This window comes from Lissotriton helveticus, chromosome 10 (assembly GCF_964261635.1).
Source record: "Lissotriton helveticus chromosome 10, aLisHel1.1, whole genome shotgun sequence".
NCBI classification, from domain to species: Eukaryota; Metazoa; Chordata; class Amphibia; order Caudata; family Salamandridae; genus Lissotriton; species Lissotriton helveticus.
The window spans coordinates 29597164-29615918 of NC_136071.1; the positions used below are offsets into that span (position 1 = coordinate 29597164).

General features: G+C 55.6%; 1 protein-coding gene across 1 annotated transcript; it reads right to left on the reverse strand.

Annotated features, from left to right (window-relative positions):
* Positions 1-7585: 7585 nt before the first annotated feature.
* Positions 7586-18147, reverse strand: PIM2 (Pim-2 proto-oncogene, serine/threonine kinase). The gene is made up of 7 exons (XM_078664653.1): positions 17934-18147; positions 14310-14416; positions 12755-12805; positions 10947-11316; positions 10162-10338; positions 8382-9508; positions 7586-8315 (listed from the first exon to the last, which is right to left on the reverse strand). Exons 1-6 carry the CDS (start codon positions 17971-17973, stop codon positions 9366-9368), a joined length of 888 nt encoding a protein of 295 aa, XP_078520779.1. The 5' UTR covers positions 17974-18147; the 3' UTR covers positions 7586-8315; positions 8382-9365.
* Between the last annotated feature and the right edge of the window lie 608 nt (positions 18148-18755).

The window sequence follows — 18755 nt, forward strand, 5'->3', positions numbered from 1 at the left end:
ACCGCCACTCTCTCCACGCCCGCTCACTCCAGAGGAGCACATGTGACCTCACCGCCACTCTCTCCACACCCGCTCACTCCAGAGGAGCTCATGTGACCTCACCGCCACTCTCTCCACACCCGCTCACTCCAGAGGAGCTCATGTGACCTCACCGCCACTCTCTCTGCACCCGCTCACTCCAGAGGAGCTCATGTGACCTCACCGCCACTCTCTCCACACTCGCTCACTCCAGAGGAGAACATGTGACCTCACCGCCACTCTCTCTGCACCCGCTCACTCCAGAGGAGCTCATGTGACCTCACCGCCACTCTCTCCACACCCGCTCACTCCAGAGGAGCTCATGTGACCTCACCGCCACTCTCTCCACACTCGCTCACTCCAGAGGAGCTCATGTGACCTCACCGCCACTCTCTCCACACCCGCTCACTCCAGAGGAGCTCATGTGACCTCACCGCCACTCTCTCCACACTCGCTCACTCCAGAGGAGCTCATGTGACCTCACCGCCACTCTCTCCACGCCCGCTCACTCTAGAGCATATGTGACCTCACCGCCACTCTCTCTGCACCCGCTCACTCCAGAGGAGCTCATGTGACCTCACCGCCACTCTCTCCACGCCCGCTCACTCTAGAGCATATGTGACCTCGCCGCCACTCTCTCCACACCCGCTCACTCCAAAGGAGTACATGTGACCTTACCGCCACTCTCTCCACGCCCCCTCACTCCAAAGGAACACATGTGACCTCACCGCCACTCTCCCCACGCCCGCTCACTCCAGAGGAGCTCATGCGACCTCACCGCCACTCTCTCCACGCCCGCTCACTCCAGAGGAGCTCATGCGACCTCACCGCCACTCTCTCCACGCCCTCCCATGAACTCCTGAGGAGCACATGTGACCTCACCGCCACTCTCTCCACACCCGCTCACTCCAAAGGAGTACATGTGACCTTACCGCCACTCTCTCCACGCCCGCTCACTCCAAAGGAGTACATGTGACCTTACCGCCACTCTCTCCACGCCCCCTCACTCCAAAGGAACACATGTGACCTCGCCGCCACTCTCCCCACGCCCGCTCACTCCAGAGGAGCTCATGTGACCTCACCGCCACTCTCTCCACGCCCTCCCATGCACTCCAGAGGAGCTCATGTGACCTCACCGCCACTCTCCACGCCCGCTCACTCCAGAGGAGCTCATGTGACCTTACCGCCACTCTCTCCACGCCCGCTCACTCCAGAGGAGCTCATGTGACCTCACCGCCACTCTCTCCACGCCCGCTCACTCCAGAGGAGCTCATGGGACCTCACCGCCACTCTCTCCACGCCCGCTCACTCCAGAGGAGCTCATGGGACCTCACCGCCACTCTCTCCACACCCGCTCACTCCAGAGGAGCACATGTGACCTCACTGCCACTCTCTCCACGCCCCCTCACTCCAGAGGAGCACATGTGAGCTCACCAGCACTCTCTCCACGCCCGCTCACTCCAGAGGAGCTCATGTGACCTCACCGCCACTCTCCACGCCCGCTCACTCCAGAGGAGCTCATGTGACCTCACCGCCACTCTCTCCACGCCCGCTCACTCCAGAGGAGCTCATGTGACCTCACCGCCACTCTCCACGCCCGCTCACTCCAGAGGAGCTCATGTGACCTCACCGCCACTCTCCACGCCCGCTCACTCCAGAGGAGCTCATGTGACCTCACCGCCACTCTCTCCACACCCGCTCACTCCAGAGGAGCTCATGTGACCTCACCGCCACTCTCTCCACGCCCGCTCACTCCAGAGGAGCTCATGTGACCTCACCGCCACTCTCTCCACGCCCGCTCACTCTAGAGCATATGTGACCTCGCCGCCACTCTCTCCACACCCGCTCACTCCAAAGGAGTACATGTGACCTTACCGCCACTCTCTCCACGCCCGCTCACTCCAAAGGAGTACATGTGACCTTACCGCCACTCTCTCCACGCCCCCTCACTCCAAAGGAACACATGTGACCTCACCGCCACTCTCCCCACGCCCGCTCACTCCAGAGGAGCTCATGCGACCTCACCGCCACTCTCTCCACGCCCGCTCACTCCAGAGGAGCTCATGCGACCTCACCGCCACTCTCTCCACGCCCTCCCATGAACTCCTGAGGAGCTCATGTGACCTCACCGCCACTCTCTCCACGCCCGCTCACTCTAGAGCATATGTGACCTCACCGCCACTCTCTCTGCACCCGCTCACTCCAGAGGAGCTCATGTGACCTCACCGCCACTCTCTCCACGCCCGCTCACTCCCGAGGAGCACATGTGACCTCACCGCCACTCTCCCCACGCCCGCTCACTCCAGAGGAGCACATGTGAGCTCACCAGCACTCTCTCCACGCCCGCTCACTCCAGAGGAGCTCATGTGACCTCACCGCCACTCTCCACGCCCGCTCACTCCAGAGGAGCTCATGTGACCTCACCGCCACTCTCTCCACGCCCCCTCACTCCAGAGGAGCACATGTGAGCTCACCAGCACTCTCTCCACGCCCGCTCACTCCAGAGGAGCTCATGTGACCTCACCGCCACTCTCCCCACACCCGCTCACTCCAGAGGAGCTCATGTGACCTCACCGCCACTCTCCCCACACCCGCTCACTCCAGAGGAGCTCATGTGACCTCACTGCCACTCTCTCCACGCCCCCTCACTCCAGAGGAGCACATGTGAGCTCACCAGCACTCTCTCCACGCCCGCTCACTCCAGAGGAGCTCATGTGACCTCACCGCCACTCTCCCCACACCCGCTCACTCCAGAGGAGCTCATGTGACCTCACCACCACTCTCCCCACACCCGCTCACTCCAGAGGAGCACATGTGACCTCACCGCCACTCTCCCCACACCCGCTCACTCCAGAGGAGCACATGTGACCTCACGGCGACTCTCTCCACGCCCGCTCACTCCAGAGGAGCTCATGTGACCTCACCGCCACTCTCCCCACACCCGCTCACTCCAGAGGAGCACATGTGACCTCACCGCCACTCTCCCCACACCCGCTCACTCCAGAGGAGCACATGTGACCTCACGGCGACTCTCTCCACGCCCGCTCACTCCAGAGGAGCTCATGTGACCTCACCGCCACTCTCCCCACACCCGCTCACTCCAGAGGAGCTCATGTGACCTCACCGCCACTCTCCCCACACCCGCTCACTCCAGAGGAGCACATGTGACCTCACCGCCACTCTCCCCACACCCGCTCACTCCAGAGGAGCTCATGTGACCTCACCGCCACTCTCTCCACGCCCGCTCACTCCCGAGGAGCACATGTGACCTCACCGCCACTCTCCCCACACCCGCTCACTCCAGAGGAGCACATGTGACCTCACCGCCACTCTCCCCACACCCGCTCACTCCAGAGGAGCACATGTGACCTCACGGCGACTCTCTCCACGCCCGCTCACTCCCGAGGAGCACATGTGACCTCACCGCCACTCTCTCCACGCCCGCTCACTCTAGAGCATATGTGACCTCACCGCCACTCTCTCTGCACCCGCTCACTCCAGAGGAGCTCATGTGACCTCACCGCCACTCTCTCCACGCCCGCTCACTCCCGAGGAGCACATGTGACCTCACCGCCACTCTCCCCACACCCGCTCACTCCAGAGGAGCACATGTGACCTCACCGCCACTCTCCCCACACCCGCTCACTCCAGAGGAGCACATGTGACCTCACGGCGACTCTCTCCACGCCCGCTCACTCCAGAGGAGCTCATGTGACCTCACGGCGACTCTCTCCACGCCCGCTCACTCCAGAGGAGCTCATGTGACCTCACCGCCACTCTCCCCACACCCGCTCACTCCAGAGGAGCTCATGTGACCTCACCGCCACTCTCCCCACACCCGCTCACTCCAGAGGAGCACATGTGACCTCACCGCCACTCTCTCTGCACCCGCTCACTCCAGAGGAGCTCATGTGACCTCACCGCCACTCTCTCCACGCCCGCTCACTCCCGAGGAGCACATGTGACCTCACCGCCACTCTCCCCACACCCGCTCACTCCAGAGGAGCACAAGTGACCTCACCGCCACTCTCTCCACACCGGCTCACTCCAGAGGAGCACACGTGACCTCACCGCCACTCTCTCCACGCCCGCTCACTCTAGAGCATATGTGACCTCACCGCCACTCTCTCCACACCGGCTCACTCCAGAGGAGCTCATGTGACCTCACTGCCACTCTCTCCACGCCCGCTCACTCCAGAGGAGCACATGTGACCTCACCGCCACTCTCCCCACACCCGCTCACTCCAGAGGAGCACAAGTGACCTCACCGCCACTCTCTCCACACCGGCTCACTCCAGAGGAGCACACGTGACCTCACTGCCACTCTCTCCACGCCCGCTCACTCCAGAGGAGCTCATGTGACCTCACTGCCACTCTCTCCACGCCCGCTCACTCCAGAGGAGCTCATGTGACCTCACGGCGACTCTCTCCACGCCCGCTCACTCCAGAGGAGCTCATGTGACCTCACCGCCACTCTCCCCACACCCGCTCACTCCAGAGGAGCTCATGTGACCTCACCGCCACTCTCCCCACACCCGCTCACTCCAGAGGAGCACATGTGACCTCACCGCCACTCTCTCTGCACCCGCTCACTCCAGAGGAGCTCATGTGACCTCACCGCCACTCTCTCCACGCCCGCTCACTCCCGAGGAGCACATGTGACCTCACCGCCACTCTCCCCACACCCGCTCACTCCAGAGGAGCACAAGTGACCTCACCGCCACTCTCTCCACACCGGCTCACTCCAGAGGAGCACACGTGACCTCACCGCCACTCTCTCCACGCCCGCTCACTCTAGAGCATATGTGACCTCACCGCCACTCTCTCCACACCGGCTCACTCCAGAGGAGCTCATGTGACCTCACTGCCACTCTCTCCACGCCCGCTCACTCCAGAGGAGCACATGTGACCTCACCGCCACTCTCCCCACACCCGCTCACTCCAGAGGAGCACAAGTGACCTCACCGCCACTCTCTCCACACCGGCTCACTCCAGAGGAGCACACGTGACCTCACTGCCACTCTCTCCACGCCCGCTCACTCCAGAGGAGCTCATGTGACCTCACCGCCACTCTCCCCACACCCGCTCACTCCAGAGGAGCTCATGTGACCTCACCGCCACTCTCCCCACACCCGCTCACTCCAGAGGAGCTCATGTGACCTCACCGCCACTCTCCCCACACCCGCTCACTCCAGAGGAGCACATGTGACCTCACCGCCACTCTCTCCACGCCCGCTCACTCTAGAGCATATGTGACCTCACCGCCACTCTCTCTGCACCCGCTCACTCCAGAGGAGCTCATGTGACCTCACCGCCACTCTCTCCACGCCCGCTCACTCCCGAGGAGCACATGTGACCTCACCGCCACTCTCCCCACACCCGCTCACTCCAGAGGAGCACAAGTGACCTCACCGCCACTCTCTCCACGCCCGCTCACTCCAGAGCAGATCACGTGACCTCACTGCCACTCTCTCCACGCCCGCTCACTCCAGAGCAGATCATGTGACCTCAAAGCCACTCTCTCTGCACCCGCTCACTCCAGAGGAGCTCATGGGACCTCACCGCCACTCTCTCCACGCCCACTCACTCCAGAGGAGCACATGTGACCTCACTGCCACTCTCTCCACGCCCGCTCACTCCAGAGGAGCACATGTGACCTCACCGCCACTCTCTCCACGCCCGCTCACTCCAGAGCAGATCATGTGACCTCAAAGCCACTCTCTCTGCACCCGCTCACTCCAGAGGAGCTCATGTGACCTCACCGCCACTCTCTCCACGCCCGCTCACTCCAGAGTAACACCTCTGGCAGGAGACCCTCTCTGCATCCTTGATGGGGTCAGTGCACCTCTGGCAGACCTTCTATGCACACTTTGAAGTCAGCACCGTAGTCTGGGTGTAAAGGGTTGGACCGAATGTGCCCGCTCCCCATAGGTATACCCAAGCCGCCTCTTTCTGCAGGCCGAGTATGAGGCTTGCTGTTTTGTGTAGACGGTAGCCCACCCTATCCCCCTCCCAGGTCTGTGAGAAGTTGAAGCTGTTCCCAATCATTTCTTCTGGAGAGCCCAATGTCTAAATAAAAAAAAGGCTGTAACCAAGCATGTCCCACCCTTGGAGGCCAGTTTTACAACTGAGGGCCACTGATTTGCCTCACTCTCTTTCAGCTCTAACCTAGAGACCGCTTCTGCTGTCTCGCGTTTTCCAAAAAGTCATAATAAAGATATGTACATACAGGAGAATTGATCAGCCCTGCTCATTCATTGGTCTGTTTAAATGCCATTCACCTTTGGATTCCAACCAGTAAAATATACAGTATGGGGCAGTGTGTCACCCACTTCATCCATTGACTGCTCTTAGACTACGAGTGACAGCAGTTTGCCAGATCACACGTGCACAGCTGCCTTAAATTGAAAGCATGTTAGTGCTGGGGTGCCCGAGCAGCCGGGCACTCTTTTATTTTTATATTTTTATTTGCCTATCCTATGTTTGGAAAAAATGCACTTGTCAATGTTTTTGCCAATGGTTGTTTTCTTTGGAAAAGAGCCGAAGTAGACCAATATTCTGACTAAATATCACACACTTTCGATTTTTGTTTTTTCCATGTGCCTTATTTTTGAGTGTTCTGAGGAGAATGAGGAGTGGTATCTTTGGAAAGAATGGATGCTGCATCCTAGCTCTTTCCTTAATCCTTCAAGAGTTTCGTTTTCACTGCTTTGATGGTCTCCTTTCTTCTGTTTGTAAAGTTTTTAGTGCTCAGGCAGCCCAGGTCCACCCTACAGTTGGGGCCATATGTATCATGGTTCCGTTTTGCGAATTCTAAATAGCGATTTTTAAGGAATCGCTATTTAGAAATCGCAAAATGGTATGTATGTAGGAAATTGCTTATTTTTAGCGATTCCTTAACATTCCTAAATTGCGATTAGCAAACTGCTAATCGCAATTAAGGAATAATTTCCCATTTATTTCTATGGCCCAGGAGGCCAATAGGAATGAAGGGGAAATGTGCGAATAGCAAATTGCTAATCGCAATTTAGGAATATTTTCAAGGGTGCAGGGGTGTCTCAAGAACACCCTGCTGCACCCCTGAAAATGACATGTGGGGGCATGTGGCGCACATACATGCCCTAAGGGCATGTATGGGCGTCATATGGCACCTTTGGATTTTAAAAAAATTGTTTTTTTTAAAGAATTTGCAACTTACCATCAACTAGAAGTTGGTGGTAATTTGCGAATCCTTATGGGCATTTTTGAATTCTTTTTTCTTTGATACATTGCATTTAAGGAATCGCAAAATTTGCGATTCCTTAAGTGCAATCACAAAATAAGGAATGGCAAATTTTGCGATTCCTTATTTTGCAGCCAAAATGTTTCATACATACCATTTAGCAAATTAGCATTCGCAAAGGCCGAAATTCTGCGAATTTCGTCCTTTGCAAATGCAAATTTGCTTGATACATATGGCCCTAAGTGTTTAAGTAAAGCATAGTGTAACAGACAATCACCTGCTCGCAAACACACACCACACAACAGCGTAACACAAGTCTGGTAAGAAAGCAGGAAGCCCATCATATAAATATTAGAATTTATTAAATAGATAGTCGTCCCAGGATCTTACTTCCAAGGTCGTTAAATAGGAATAAAATATAGGTGTGTGCTGGGCCGCCGGTCCTGAGGGTACCCCCCAGGGGCCGGCCACCGTCTCTGCACAACGCGTAAACAATACACAAGTATTTACTGCCGCACAATCCTGGCGCGAACCAGAATCTCACCCCCACGGGGTGCACGGGTGTACAGTGGAGATGTCTTCAGCGGTTGGGACTTGAGATAAAAGAGGGTGCAGGAAAGAAGAAGGACAAGGAGGAAATCCAAAAGACAGCACGGAAAAGAGGCAGGAGTCAGCTAAAGAGAGGAGTACATTGTAGGGCACAGGTAGAAGATCTAAGGCTGCAGGAGATACTCCCCACTCCAAGATGGCGGCCATATTTACCCATCCACGCTGTCTGTGATACATAAACCATGGCCTTAGCCACTCCCTCCCACCCTATCCAGGCTGCCATGATGCAAGCAGCATCACAGCCACCCACCCATCCGTAGGGGCAGCCATGGTCTATAAAAGCGGACTCTTGCCTCGCCCTCAGTCCACGGTGTTCTTTTAATTCTAGATTACGAGTCGCTCAAAGACTACTATGCTTGCTGCCGCTTCACTTGTGTTGCTCTTCCAACTACCAGGAAGGCGGGAAGGCCGCTTCACGTGCTCGCTTGCTGCGTGGAAGCAGTGCGAGTTTGGTTGTGCGACCACACTGGAGCATTGATGCGGTTAGAGTCAAACCTGCAGAGAGCAGAAGGGAACCACTGTCCCTCCCAGCCTAGATGGATGGGGCCCCATTCACCCCACTCTTGGGACCCCCAGCGAGAGTTCTTGAAGGTGGTTTATGAAGGAGCCAGGTCAGACCTGGGTGTAAGGGGTGAGCCCAGATGGAAGAGAAGTCTTGCTCATGGATGATGCTACAAGCGGACCGGCTCTGGACAGTGTGCGTAGGTGTTGTCCAAGAGCACATCCGCAGGGCGCTTAGCGCACAATACACCTTGGGCCCATACTACGTACCAGACGATACTTTATGACTCTTCAGGTCAAAATTCCAACCTAGCATTTGCTTATGAAAGTTTGAAAGAAGAATATCAGAAAGGGCGTTTTCTGAGTAACCCCGACTCGCTGCGAGAGTATCCCTGCAATACGCGAAGGTGCCCTTCATCGTACCTTTGGAATATTAAGGACCAGGCGTAAAGTTCTTTCGACAATGGACTATAAGTTCCAACCCCAAGATGGCTGCCATTGTTCCGAGGAGCCCATGGTCAACGAGGACATGTGGAGATGAGTGGGCTGGTTTGTGGGTACAAGGGTAATAGCCCCACACCCCACCAGCCTTCTTCTGCTATTACACAATATCCTAACTTCTGGCAGATACTGCCGTTAATGCCCACCTCTGTTACACTCTGTTCTTCTGTCCCTCCCCCCAACAATAAAATAGACATTTTCACAAAACAGGTTCCCCCATTGATGCCCACTCCCTCCCACATCTCGAGAAGGGCCCCCCCCTTCCCAGAGTTCTGTGAAGACGCTGCCTTGCATCTCCCATGTTTTAAAAACCTGTAGAACCAGGCTCTGTAACCATTTCTTCCCAAAGTCCTGCTGGGAAATTGATAACTGTCCGTCTCTAGGCGTGAAAAGTGTGGCTTCCATCTTCTCAGAAGGCCCACGCCTGTGTTCTTGCCCCAGACGGGAGGTGGTGGAGGCCTCTTGCGGCCTCCTTGACTGTCCCAGCTGGAAAGTCCTAGGAGATCTCCAGAGGCTACTGAGGTAGGTCAGTGGGGATGGTATCGCTCAGCTGACGGCAGACGTCACCCTTCATCCAGGGGTGCGCCAGGATCTGGTCTAGGGTGGGCCGCTCCGAAGGTCGCGTCGAAAGACAGCGGCGGATCAGGTTCTGACAATCTGTAGAGATAAAAACCAAGAAAAAGGTGAGTAAAGCTGTTAGTAACCAAAATTGTGCTATTCTGCAACGTCATCTCCCTAAATTCACAGGATTGGTGGAATAAATCCAAACTGCTGAAGGAGCATCTTCACCCCCAGCGCTTGGAATCATTACACCAATCATGAGTCCAGGACTGAATAACCATGGTAACAGGTCAGAAACCGTATCACGTTTTTTCAAGTACCCCTGCTGACCAATTCCTGGAGCTCAAACCCTACTCTGGCCTTGGGCTTATCACAGTCACAGAATGTAAAATGTGTGTTGTCCAGAGCTCGACTGAAGTCTGCATTATAAAGGTTATAGAGAAAGGGGTGCCAAGGCCTTTTGTAGTAGGTATGAATGAGTGAATGAAGAAAGATTTACATAGTGCCCTAAACCTGAGGGTATCAAGGCGCTGTATCTCAGCTGAGATGGATTGGCGCCCAACCAGTTTGACTTGATCCCTGGTGCTGGAGTAGAGCAATTGATTGGCTCGCATTAGTACACAACGTAATATCATGTGGGCAAACCTGTCCTCCATATATGCAAGACCCTGCTTACAAGGGCAGAACTTTCTGTAAAGGCCCACATCCTCCACCCGCCTTCTTCTTACTCCGCGAGTTGCGAAGCTCACCTTTGGAGACCTTGGTCCTGAACTCGAGCTGGGCCTGGAGGATCTCCTCGTCGCGCTCGAAGGGGATGTCGCCGCACACCATGTCGTACAGAAGGATCCCCAGAGACCAGACGGTGGCCGGCCGGGCGTGGTAGCGGTGAAAGGCGATCCACTCGGGTGGGCTGTAGACTCTCGTACCTGGTGGACAGAAGGACTACCATTAGAGGAGCAGTCGCGGATCTTGCGCTCTGGCTGCAGGCAGGTCTACTATTCACTCAAGGGGTGTAGGCGGAGGGGTGCCTTTAACCGTACATACAACACTCATGTGTGTCTTCGTTTGTGGGGCACATAAGTCACTCTTGAGGTCACGCACCATTCTGACACACTGCCACAGAGGAACACGGGTGCAACAGGTGATCCCGTAAAGTGCAGAGCCCTGGCCTCCAGCCATTTCTCCAATAAGCAAGTGCAGTTGAAAGGCCCCCAGAGTAAAGTCACTCACACACCAGACACCTCTGGCCTGTAATGAGCTGTCTTGCCCTTCTGGCCTGTAAGAGGCACCAACCCATCTGGAAATCTGTCAGGCTGCTGGGGGGGGCAAGCAAGAAGATGGGCTACAGGGAGAAAGCCTTCCTAGTGAGCGAAACAGTCAGTCAATCAAGGATTTGTAGAGCGCTGCAAATCACCCCTGGGCTTCAAGGCACTGGACCTTGGGGTAGTCTGCGCTCCTAAGGCACTGAGCCTGTCTCTGGCCCCTACCCAGGGAGTGGCAGCCCTCACCCAGACAAGACCAGGGGGCTTCTTACCATCAAAGTCTGTGTAGAAGGTCTCCTTCATGGGGGCCCCGGAGCCAAAGTCGATGAGCTTGAGGTCGCCGGTCCGCAGGTCCACCAGGATGTTCTCGTCCTTGATGTCGCGGTGCACCACGCCGCGGCTCTGGCAGTGCCGGACGGCCTCCACCACCTGCACGAAGAAGCCCCGGGCCAGCTCCTCCTTCAGCGGCCCCCGCTCCGTGATGAAGTCGAAGAGGTCCTTCATCTGCTCGGGCTTCTCCAGCACCAGGTAGAAGCCATCTTTGACCTCGTACCAGTCCAGGAGGCGGATCACCCCTCGGTGGCCGCCCCCGGAGCACACCTTCTTCATCAGCACCACCTCCAGGGGGACCTGGGCACTGCCCTGCGGGACAGGAGGAAGAGGAGGAGGAGGCAGGTGAAACAAGGGAAACCAAAGATATTCTACAGGTGGTCACCACAGAGGAGACTGTGCCGACTACCACAGCGCAAAGTACGAAAACAAGTTTTTTAAGACAATTATCCATAAAACATTCCAAAACAATACAAGACTGAGGTCACACAAACAAGACCACGCTGACTGCTCACATCCTGTTATTGGAACCTAGAGGAACAGCCAACCCCCGCCAGGAAGTGACGCGAGGAAGGGAAACTCTTCGTAAGCCTTTGGGAAGTCAGGGTGTTTTTTACTCTGGAAACAGCAGGTTCCCCTGTGACTCGCGTCTGACTCTGAGTGTGTTCGTGGGGGGCGTGTGTTTCCGGGGGAGGCCGCAGAAAGTGAGAAGTGCGACTGTGCGTCTGTGGAAGTCTTCCTACAGGCAAGAGTTGAGGCCGGTCCCGGCCGTCCCTGGCGTGGGCCCAAGCGGCTCACAACAACAAGGCAGCTGCAGAGGAGTGAATGTTATGTTAAAATGGACTTGTACAGCGCACGTTCACCAGGTTGGTTTCTTGGCGCTTCTCTGAAGGGTTAGGCTGAGATGTCACTAGTATGCCTGTTTGAATAGCCCTGTTTTTAGCAGTTTACGGAAGCTCAAGAGATTGGAGCAGGGTCTGATCTCAAGGGGCAGGGAGTTCCAGAGGAGGAGGCGACAAGCTGTGTGATCCTGGGCAGCTCACCTAGTCTCCCTTCTACCTGCCAAGGTGAGGGGTGTCCGGAAGCAGGGCGTTCCCAGGTAGTACCCACCCGGGCTCTCTCTGGCTCCAGGGGAGGCTGGCGGAGTCACACAAGGCTATCACTGCGCCCAGATGGGCGTGCAGGTGTCGGCCCCACCCACGGGTCTGTGGTGGCCCGGGGCTGGCCCACTGACCTCGTAAACAAGCCACGGGTTGTCGGGAATCCCAGGGCCGGGCGTGTGACTCCGTGTGCGGTGGGTGGAGAGTCAACCCGCAGCGAGCTGCCCGCTTTGTTGCTGGTATTAATTCCGTGTTGACCCAAACACACGCAGGCAAATATTTGGTGGCAACTGGTTGCCCTGGGCCGCTGAGGGCACGAACTGGTCACCGGGGACAACGCAACCCGCCAGAGACAACACCACGGTGTGATCTGCGGCGACGGGGCAGCTGAAAGAGGAGGGCGTTGGATGTGGCGTAAAGTGAGTGCGGCAGAAAAGATGGCCGCCCTGGGCTGTGGGGTTTAAGTGATGATGTATACAGTGACTAGCATGTGCTTGCCTTAAAGAGGGCGTCACCAGCACCCTCTGGAACCACACGCACACACGCACCCTGTGACCTCATCACACGCTGATCCCCCTGGAGGCCAAGAGAGGTCACTCCCGAGACCCCCCAGAGGGCAACAAGCACAGCACTGCTTAAAGGGCACTCACCAGTGCGGCCCACTCCGTGACGCGGATCCTGGTGACGTGTTTCACGGCCACCTGCAGGAAGAGAAGAGGCGGAGTCAGTCAACTCACGGGAGAAACAGAGAAAACAAAACACTCCCCATCCAGGGACGGGCCCTGGAACCAACATGGATACCCCCCACCCAAAGGCAGGCGTGGCATCTCGGGCACCCCCTTCCCAAGGCAGACATGGCATCTCGGGCACCCCACCCCAAGGGAGGCGTGGCATCTCGGGCACCCCACCCCAAGGGAGGCGTGGCATCTCGGGCACCCCACCCCAAGGCAGACATGGCATCTCGGGCACCCCAAGGCAGACATGGCATCTCGGGCACCCCCACCCCAAGGCAAACATGGCATGGCATCTCGGGCACCCCAAGGCAGACATGGCAAGGCATCTCGGGCACCACACCCCAAGGCAGACATGGCATCTCGGGCACCCCAAGGCAGACATGGCATCTCGGGCACCCCACCCCAAGGCAGACATGGCATCTCGGGCACCCCACCCCAAGGCAGACATGGCATCTCGGGCACCCCAAGGCAGACATGGCATCTCGGGCACCCCCACCCCAAGGCAGACATGGCATCTCGGGCACCCCCACCCCAAGGCAAACATGGCATGGCATCCCGGGCACCCCCACCCCAAGGCAGACATGGCATCTCGGGCACCCCCACCCCAAGGCAGACATGGCATCTCGGGCACCCCAAGGCAGACATGGCAAGGCATCTCGGGCACCCCAAGGCAGACATGGCATCTCGGGCACCCCCATCCCAAGGCGGACATGGCATCTCGGGCACCCCACCCCAAGGCAGACATGGCATCTCGGGCACCCCAAGGCAGACATGGCAAGGCATCTCGGGCACCCCAAGGCAGACATGGCAAGGCATCTCGGGCACCACACCCCAAGGCAGACATGGCATCTCGGGCACCCCACCCCAAGGCAGACATGGCATCTCGGGCACCCCACCCCAAGGCAGACATGGCATCTCGGGCACCCCAAGGCAGACATGGCATCTCGGGCACCCCACCCCAAGGCAGACATGGCATCTCGGGCACCCCACCCCAAGGCAGACATGGCATCTCGGGCACCCCACCCCAAGGCAGACATGGCATCTCGGGCACCCCAAGGCAGACATGGCATCTCGGGCACCCCCACCCCAAGGCAGACATGGCATCTCGGGCACCCCCACCCCAAGGCAAACATGGCATGGCATCCCGGGCACCCCCACCCCAAGGCAGACATGGCATCTCGGGCACCCCCACCCAAAGGCAGACATGGCATCTCGGGCACCCCCACCCCAAGGCAGACATGGCATGGCATCCCGGGCACCCCACCCCAAGGCAGACATGGCATGGCATCCCGGGCACCCCATCCCAAGGCACATGGGATCTTGGGGGTGAGGCAGCAAAGAGTAGAGCTGGAGACAGCAGAAAGGGGGTGATGCCCCCCTGTAAAATGGATTGAAGTAAACTGTAAACTGGAGGGAAGGGCCCAAACCAACCCCCCCTCCTCCCACACACACACTCAGCGCCACTCCTCACCTGGAGGCCATCAGCAATCCGGTGCCCGGCGTACACGGTGCCAAAGCCGCCTTTGCCCAGCAGCGCCCCCAGCTGGTACACCTTCTCGAAGGGCTCCTTGTCCTTGCCTGCAGGGGGAGAGAAGCAGGGCTCCGTTAGGGGGTCAGTCCTTATGTGTCACACGAGTGTGCAGAAGGCAGTGCCACTGAAGAGGCTGGCGGGGCTGGGCAGAGTCAGTGCTATTTCAGACACCCTCTGACTGCGCCCCAACTCCACCAGCCTTTCGAGGGCACAGCCTACTGGGCCCTGAGGCAGACAAAAATATGTGCTGTAACTGTGCCATTCACACGGAATAACCGTGCAACCTAACACAGGGCATGCAGAAGGAGACAGAGAACCACCTTTCACCATTTCATAAATGTGCCACCCAGGATGCCAGCGGGTAGTTACTGTGCCCCACTGAGGACAGTGCTCTTGGACACCACCCATTGCTTGCAGGGCACAGAAATTATAGGTGCTGCACGAGACAAACAAACATAGGGCAATGGATTCATAGACTGAGCACTTCCTGGTTCCTGCACAATCGGAGGGAGGGCTCCGCCTTTCATCATCCTGAAAGCGACAGGTGCACTTTTAAGTTTGTCAATAATAAACACCCCCATCTCCTAGTGCCTAGAGCCATTTCGCTTGGCGGGAAGCGCTATGCCAACAGCTCCTCCTACCCCGTGCACAGTAGTAAAGCACACCCCGCCCTGCACCAGAGCCGTGTGATCTTGTAGTATTCAGGTGTGAGGTGAAACTGGCCCCAGGGGGGTAAACAGGTCTTTCTGGCGGGTCGGGGCCGTGTTCCTCAATGGCCCGGCCCTGAACCGGTTGCACAACTCGGGTGGCGCTTCCCGGCACCACTGACTAGTTCCTCTTTGACTGGGGCAGGGGGGCCCTGGGGGGTCACGGCGAGGATCACGGCCTTCCTGGAGCTCGACAGGTATGCACACGCACACAGATACCGGGCGTGGCGAGAAGGTGCGTGCGTGGGATGAAAGCTGCATGACTCAGGGGCGGTGAGGGCGCTGCCCCATCCAGCGCACACACGGACCACCGGCTAGAAACAGTGCCAGGCCGGGCAGAGGCGCTATGCAAACAAAGCACCGGAGAGGTAAACGTTTACCCTTCGACTTATCGAGTGACGCACCGTGCCAACACCCCTGGAGCACGGACCTGCCACATGCACACTGGGCGATGCCAAGGCAGCAGCTCTGCATGCAGGCGCCCAGAGGCAGGGAGCGGCGCTATAGTACACCTCGCACAGTCGCACGCTGGGGTTTGGGCACTATGGGCCCGATTCACAGAACTGACTTAAGACAAAATCCTAAACTTACTACCATTTTGGTATTCACAGAAGGCACTTACTCATTTTGTTGGGATTCCTAACTTTACTACTCCTAAACTGAGTAAAATCCTAACTTTAAGACTTTCGGTATTCACAGAAGGCATTTAAAAGTCCTAAAGTTAGGAGTCCTAACTTTACTACTCCTAAACTGAGAAATATTCTAACTTTAAGACTTTCGGTATTCACAGAAGGCATTTAGGAGCCCTAAAGTTAGGACTCCTAACTTGTGTGAATACCAAAATGAGTAAGTGCCTTCTGTGAATACCAAAATGATAGTAAGTTTAGGACTTTGTCTTAAGTTAGTTCTGTGAATCGGGCACACTGGCACTCTTCCATTTATAGCAGCTTCACCGAGTGACCCCCAGGGGCGCTGTTGGACACCTCTACCCACGCACCATGATGTTGCGCCCAAGCAGGCTACAGCATGGGTGTCAGATGAACTACAAACAGGCACCACTCTTCGAGAGTGCCGTAGGTACTAGCGTGTGCCCGGTGTGCCAGACTGGCACATAAGGGTCCCACCTCACCCTACCAGGCAAACCAAGTACAGAGATGCTCCTAATCTACCAAAGATTGGTACTGCTGCAACACTTGCAAATCCAACAGCTGCTAGTACTAGAAGTCAGCCTGCGTGCCAACAACCAGCTGCCCACTCTGGCACCAAGAATCACCCTGCACCATCACACTGGCACTACTTTACATATCAAAATTCAACCCGGAGGACTGGCATCTCTTTAAACATAAAAATGAACCAGCACCATAACAAAAACTTTCCGTCAAATATCAAAAATCAAGCAAAACTACAGCACCCCCTTCAAATATACAAAAAAAAAACACCAGCAACGCAACCCTAGCACCACCTCCAAATATCAACCAGTTACAGAACACCAGCACCACCTTCAAAAATCAATCAGCACAATAAGGACACCTCCTACAAATATCAAAAAAATCAACCAACACACAGTCAGATATATTTAAAAAAACAAATTTCAACACAACAACCTTAGACACCAAAAACACAAAACTAAGGACCTGTGCACAGTCACACACTTTGTAGCAGTCTCACCTCACACCATCCTTTAGCCCAAACTCTACTAATGCCACTCCTGTGAACTCTTATCAATGTGTGATGTGGGATCCAAAAGACCTATATTATATATTCAGTTGTAGAACATGACATCCATCATTGGTGAGATAAGGTAAAGGTGCGAAACGCACGTCAGCAGAAGGAAACAAGCGCCAGTGCCCTTCGGAGTGCACCTCATGCACTAATGCTCCAGGCACACACCCGTGCACTAAAGCATCACACACGTGCACTAATGCTCCAGGCACACACCCATGCAGCTTCACCACACCACACACACACGTGCACCAATGCTCTAAGCACACACCTGTGCACTAACGCTCCAGGAATACACCCGTGCACTAAAGGTCCAGCCACACCCTATGCACTAATGTTCCAGGAATACACCCATGCACTAATGCCCCAAGCACACGCCCAAGCACTAATACTCCAGGCACACACCCATGCACTAATACTCCAGACACACACCCATGCACTAATACTCCAGACACACACCCATGCACTAATACTCCAGGCACACACCCATGCACTAATCCCCCAAGTACACACCTATGCTTTGCTCAAACTCAACAGACTTCAAAGTATGAATGCATGAGAAATAAATCTGAAAAACACACATTTTATGACTTTGTGTGTTTTCCAAACACAAAATAAATATGGATAAATACCAATAAGATGGCAAAAAATGAATACAGATATAAATACATACGAAAACATAAATAAATACCATAAAACCGGGAGCCCTAATTATAATCCATCCCTAAACACTACTCTGGTCTCCTCCAAGCAGCCACTCTCCAACAGGACTAACACATAAACAACACATTAATAATGGAGTAACCTGGTCTGTGAAAGATGCCCAAACCAGTCCACAACTCGTGCCCGGGTTATAGGGCTATGGGGTGAACCCTGACCCCCAAGCCACCATATATTTATTATTAATGATATTTCGTAAAATTATAATCTTATTTATTATATGATAATATAATAATAAACTATTATAATTTATTAATTTAATTTCTTATAATCTTATTTCTTATATGATAATATAATAATAAACTGTTATAATTTATTAATTTAATGTATTATAATCTTATTTATTATTTATTACACCAATGGATAGCAAGAACAAGGCGCCGATTTTTTTTAAAATATTGTAAATAGTGCTTACCAGGAGGGGAGTACAGCGCCTCGATGGTCTTGGTCAGCATCTCCGCGCGTGGAAGGGTCACGTGGTATAATCCGCCCGAGGGTCGCTAACGGCCGCCGCGTCCGCGCGCTCGCACGGGTCCACACACTCAAGAGAGCGCGAGGCTTGGAAGGACGGTGAGGCGCGAGACGCAGAGAGAGCGAGCGAGCAACTGACGCGGGCCCACGCCGCCGCCTAGGTTACCCGGCCAGGGCGGCGGCGGTCCGCCCCCCGCGGGGCCCCTCAGCCAATCAGCGGCCGGTTCTGCGGAATTTCCACACTACCGCCGAGAAGACAACACAACACAACACGGGAACCATAACAAACCCTCCCTGCGCCGTGAGCGTGACGGCGGCGCCCGGCAGCCAATGGCAGCGCTCCTATGCAAATGACTTCTCTGGAAACCTACGGTGCCCTTCTGCGGAAGGTTATTTGCATCCTTCCTTCCTCTACTATCAAGAGGGGGCGGGGCCTGGGGTTAGAGAGGTGAGGCCGCTGCATGACAGCAGGCAAGGGAATATGAAGGGAAAACTCGAGGTGGAGCTGCTGGTGCAAAAATAAATGAGAAACACCCTTCAGCCGAACTGCAGGACATGCAAAGTTCAGGGGTACTGAGGGGGGGAGGGGGGGCTATAATAATATCTAGGAGGGGGGGCACCGCAGGGAGGATGAATAAAAAAATAGAAATATTTGCCTGATGTAAAAAAAAGGAGAAACACCCTTCTGAGGAACTGCAGGGCATGCAAAGTTCAGGGGTACTGAGGGGGGCTTTAATATTATCCTGGGGGGGGGGGGGGGGCACTG

Coding starts and splice junctions, on each gene's coding strand:
- PIM2 (XM_078664653.1), bottom strand. CDS start 17,973: ATGCTGACCAAGACCATCGAGGCGCTGTACTCCCCTCCTG. Junction 11,317..12,754: donor TCACGGAGTGGGCCGCACTG/GTGAGTGCCCTT, acceptor CCTGTCCCGCAG/GGCAGTGCCCAGGTCCCCCT. Junction 10,339..10,946: donor CTTCTACACAGACTTTGATG/GTAAGAAGCCCC, acceptor TCTGTCCACCAG/GTACGAGAGTCTACAGCCCA.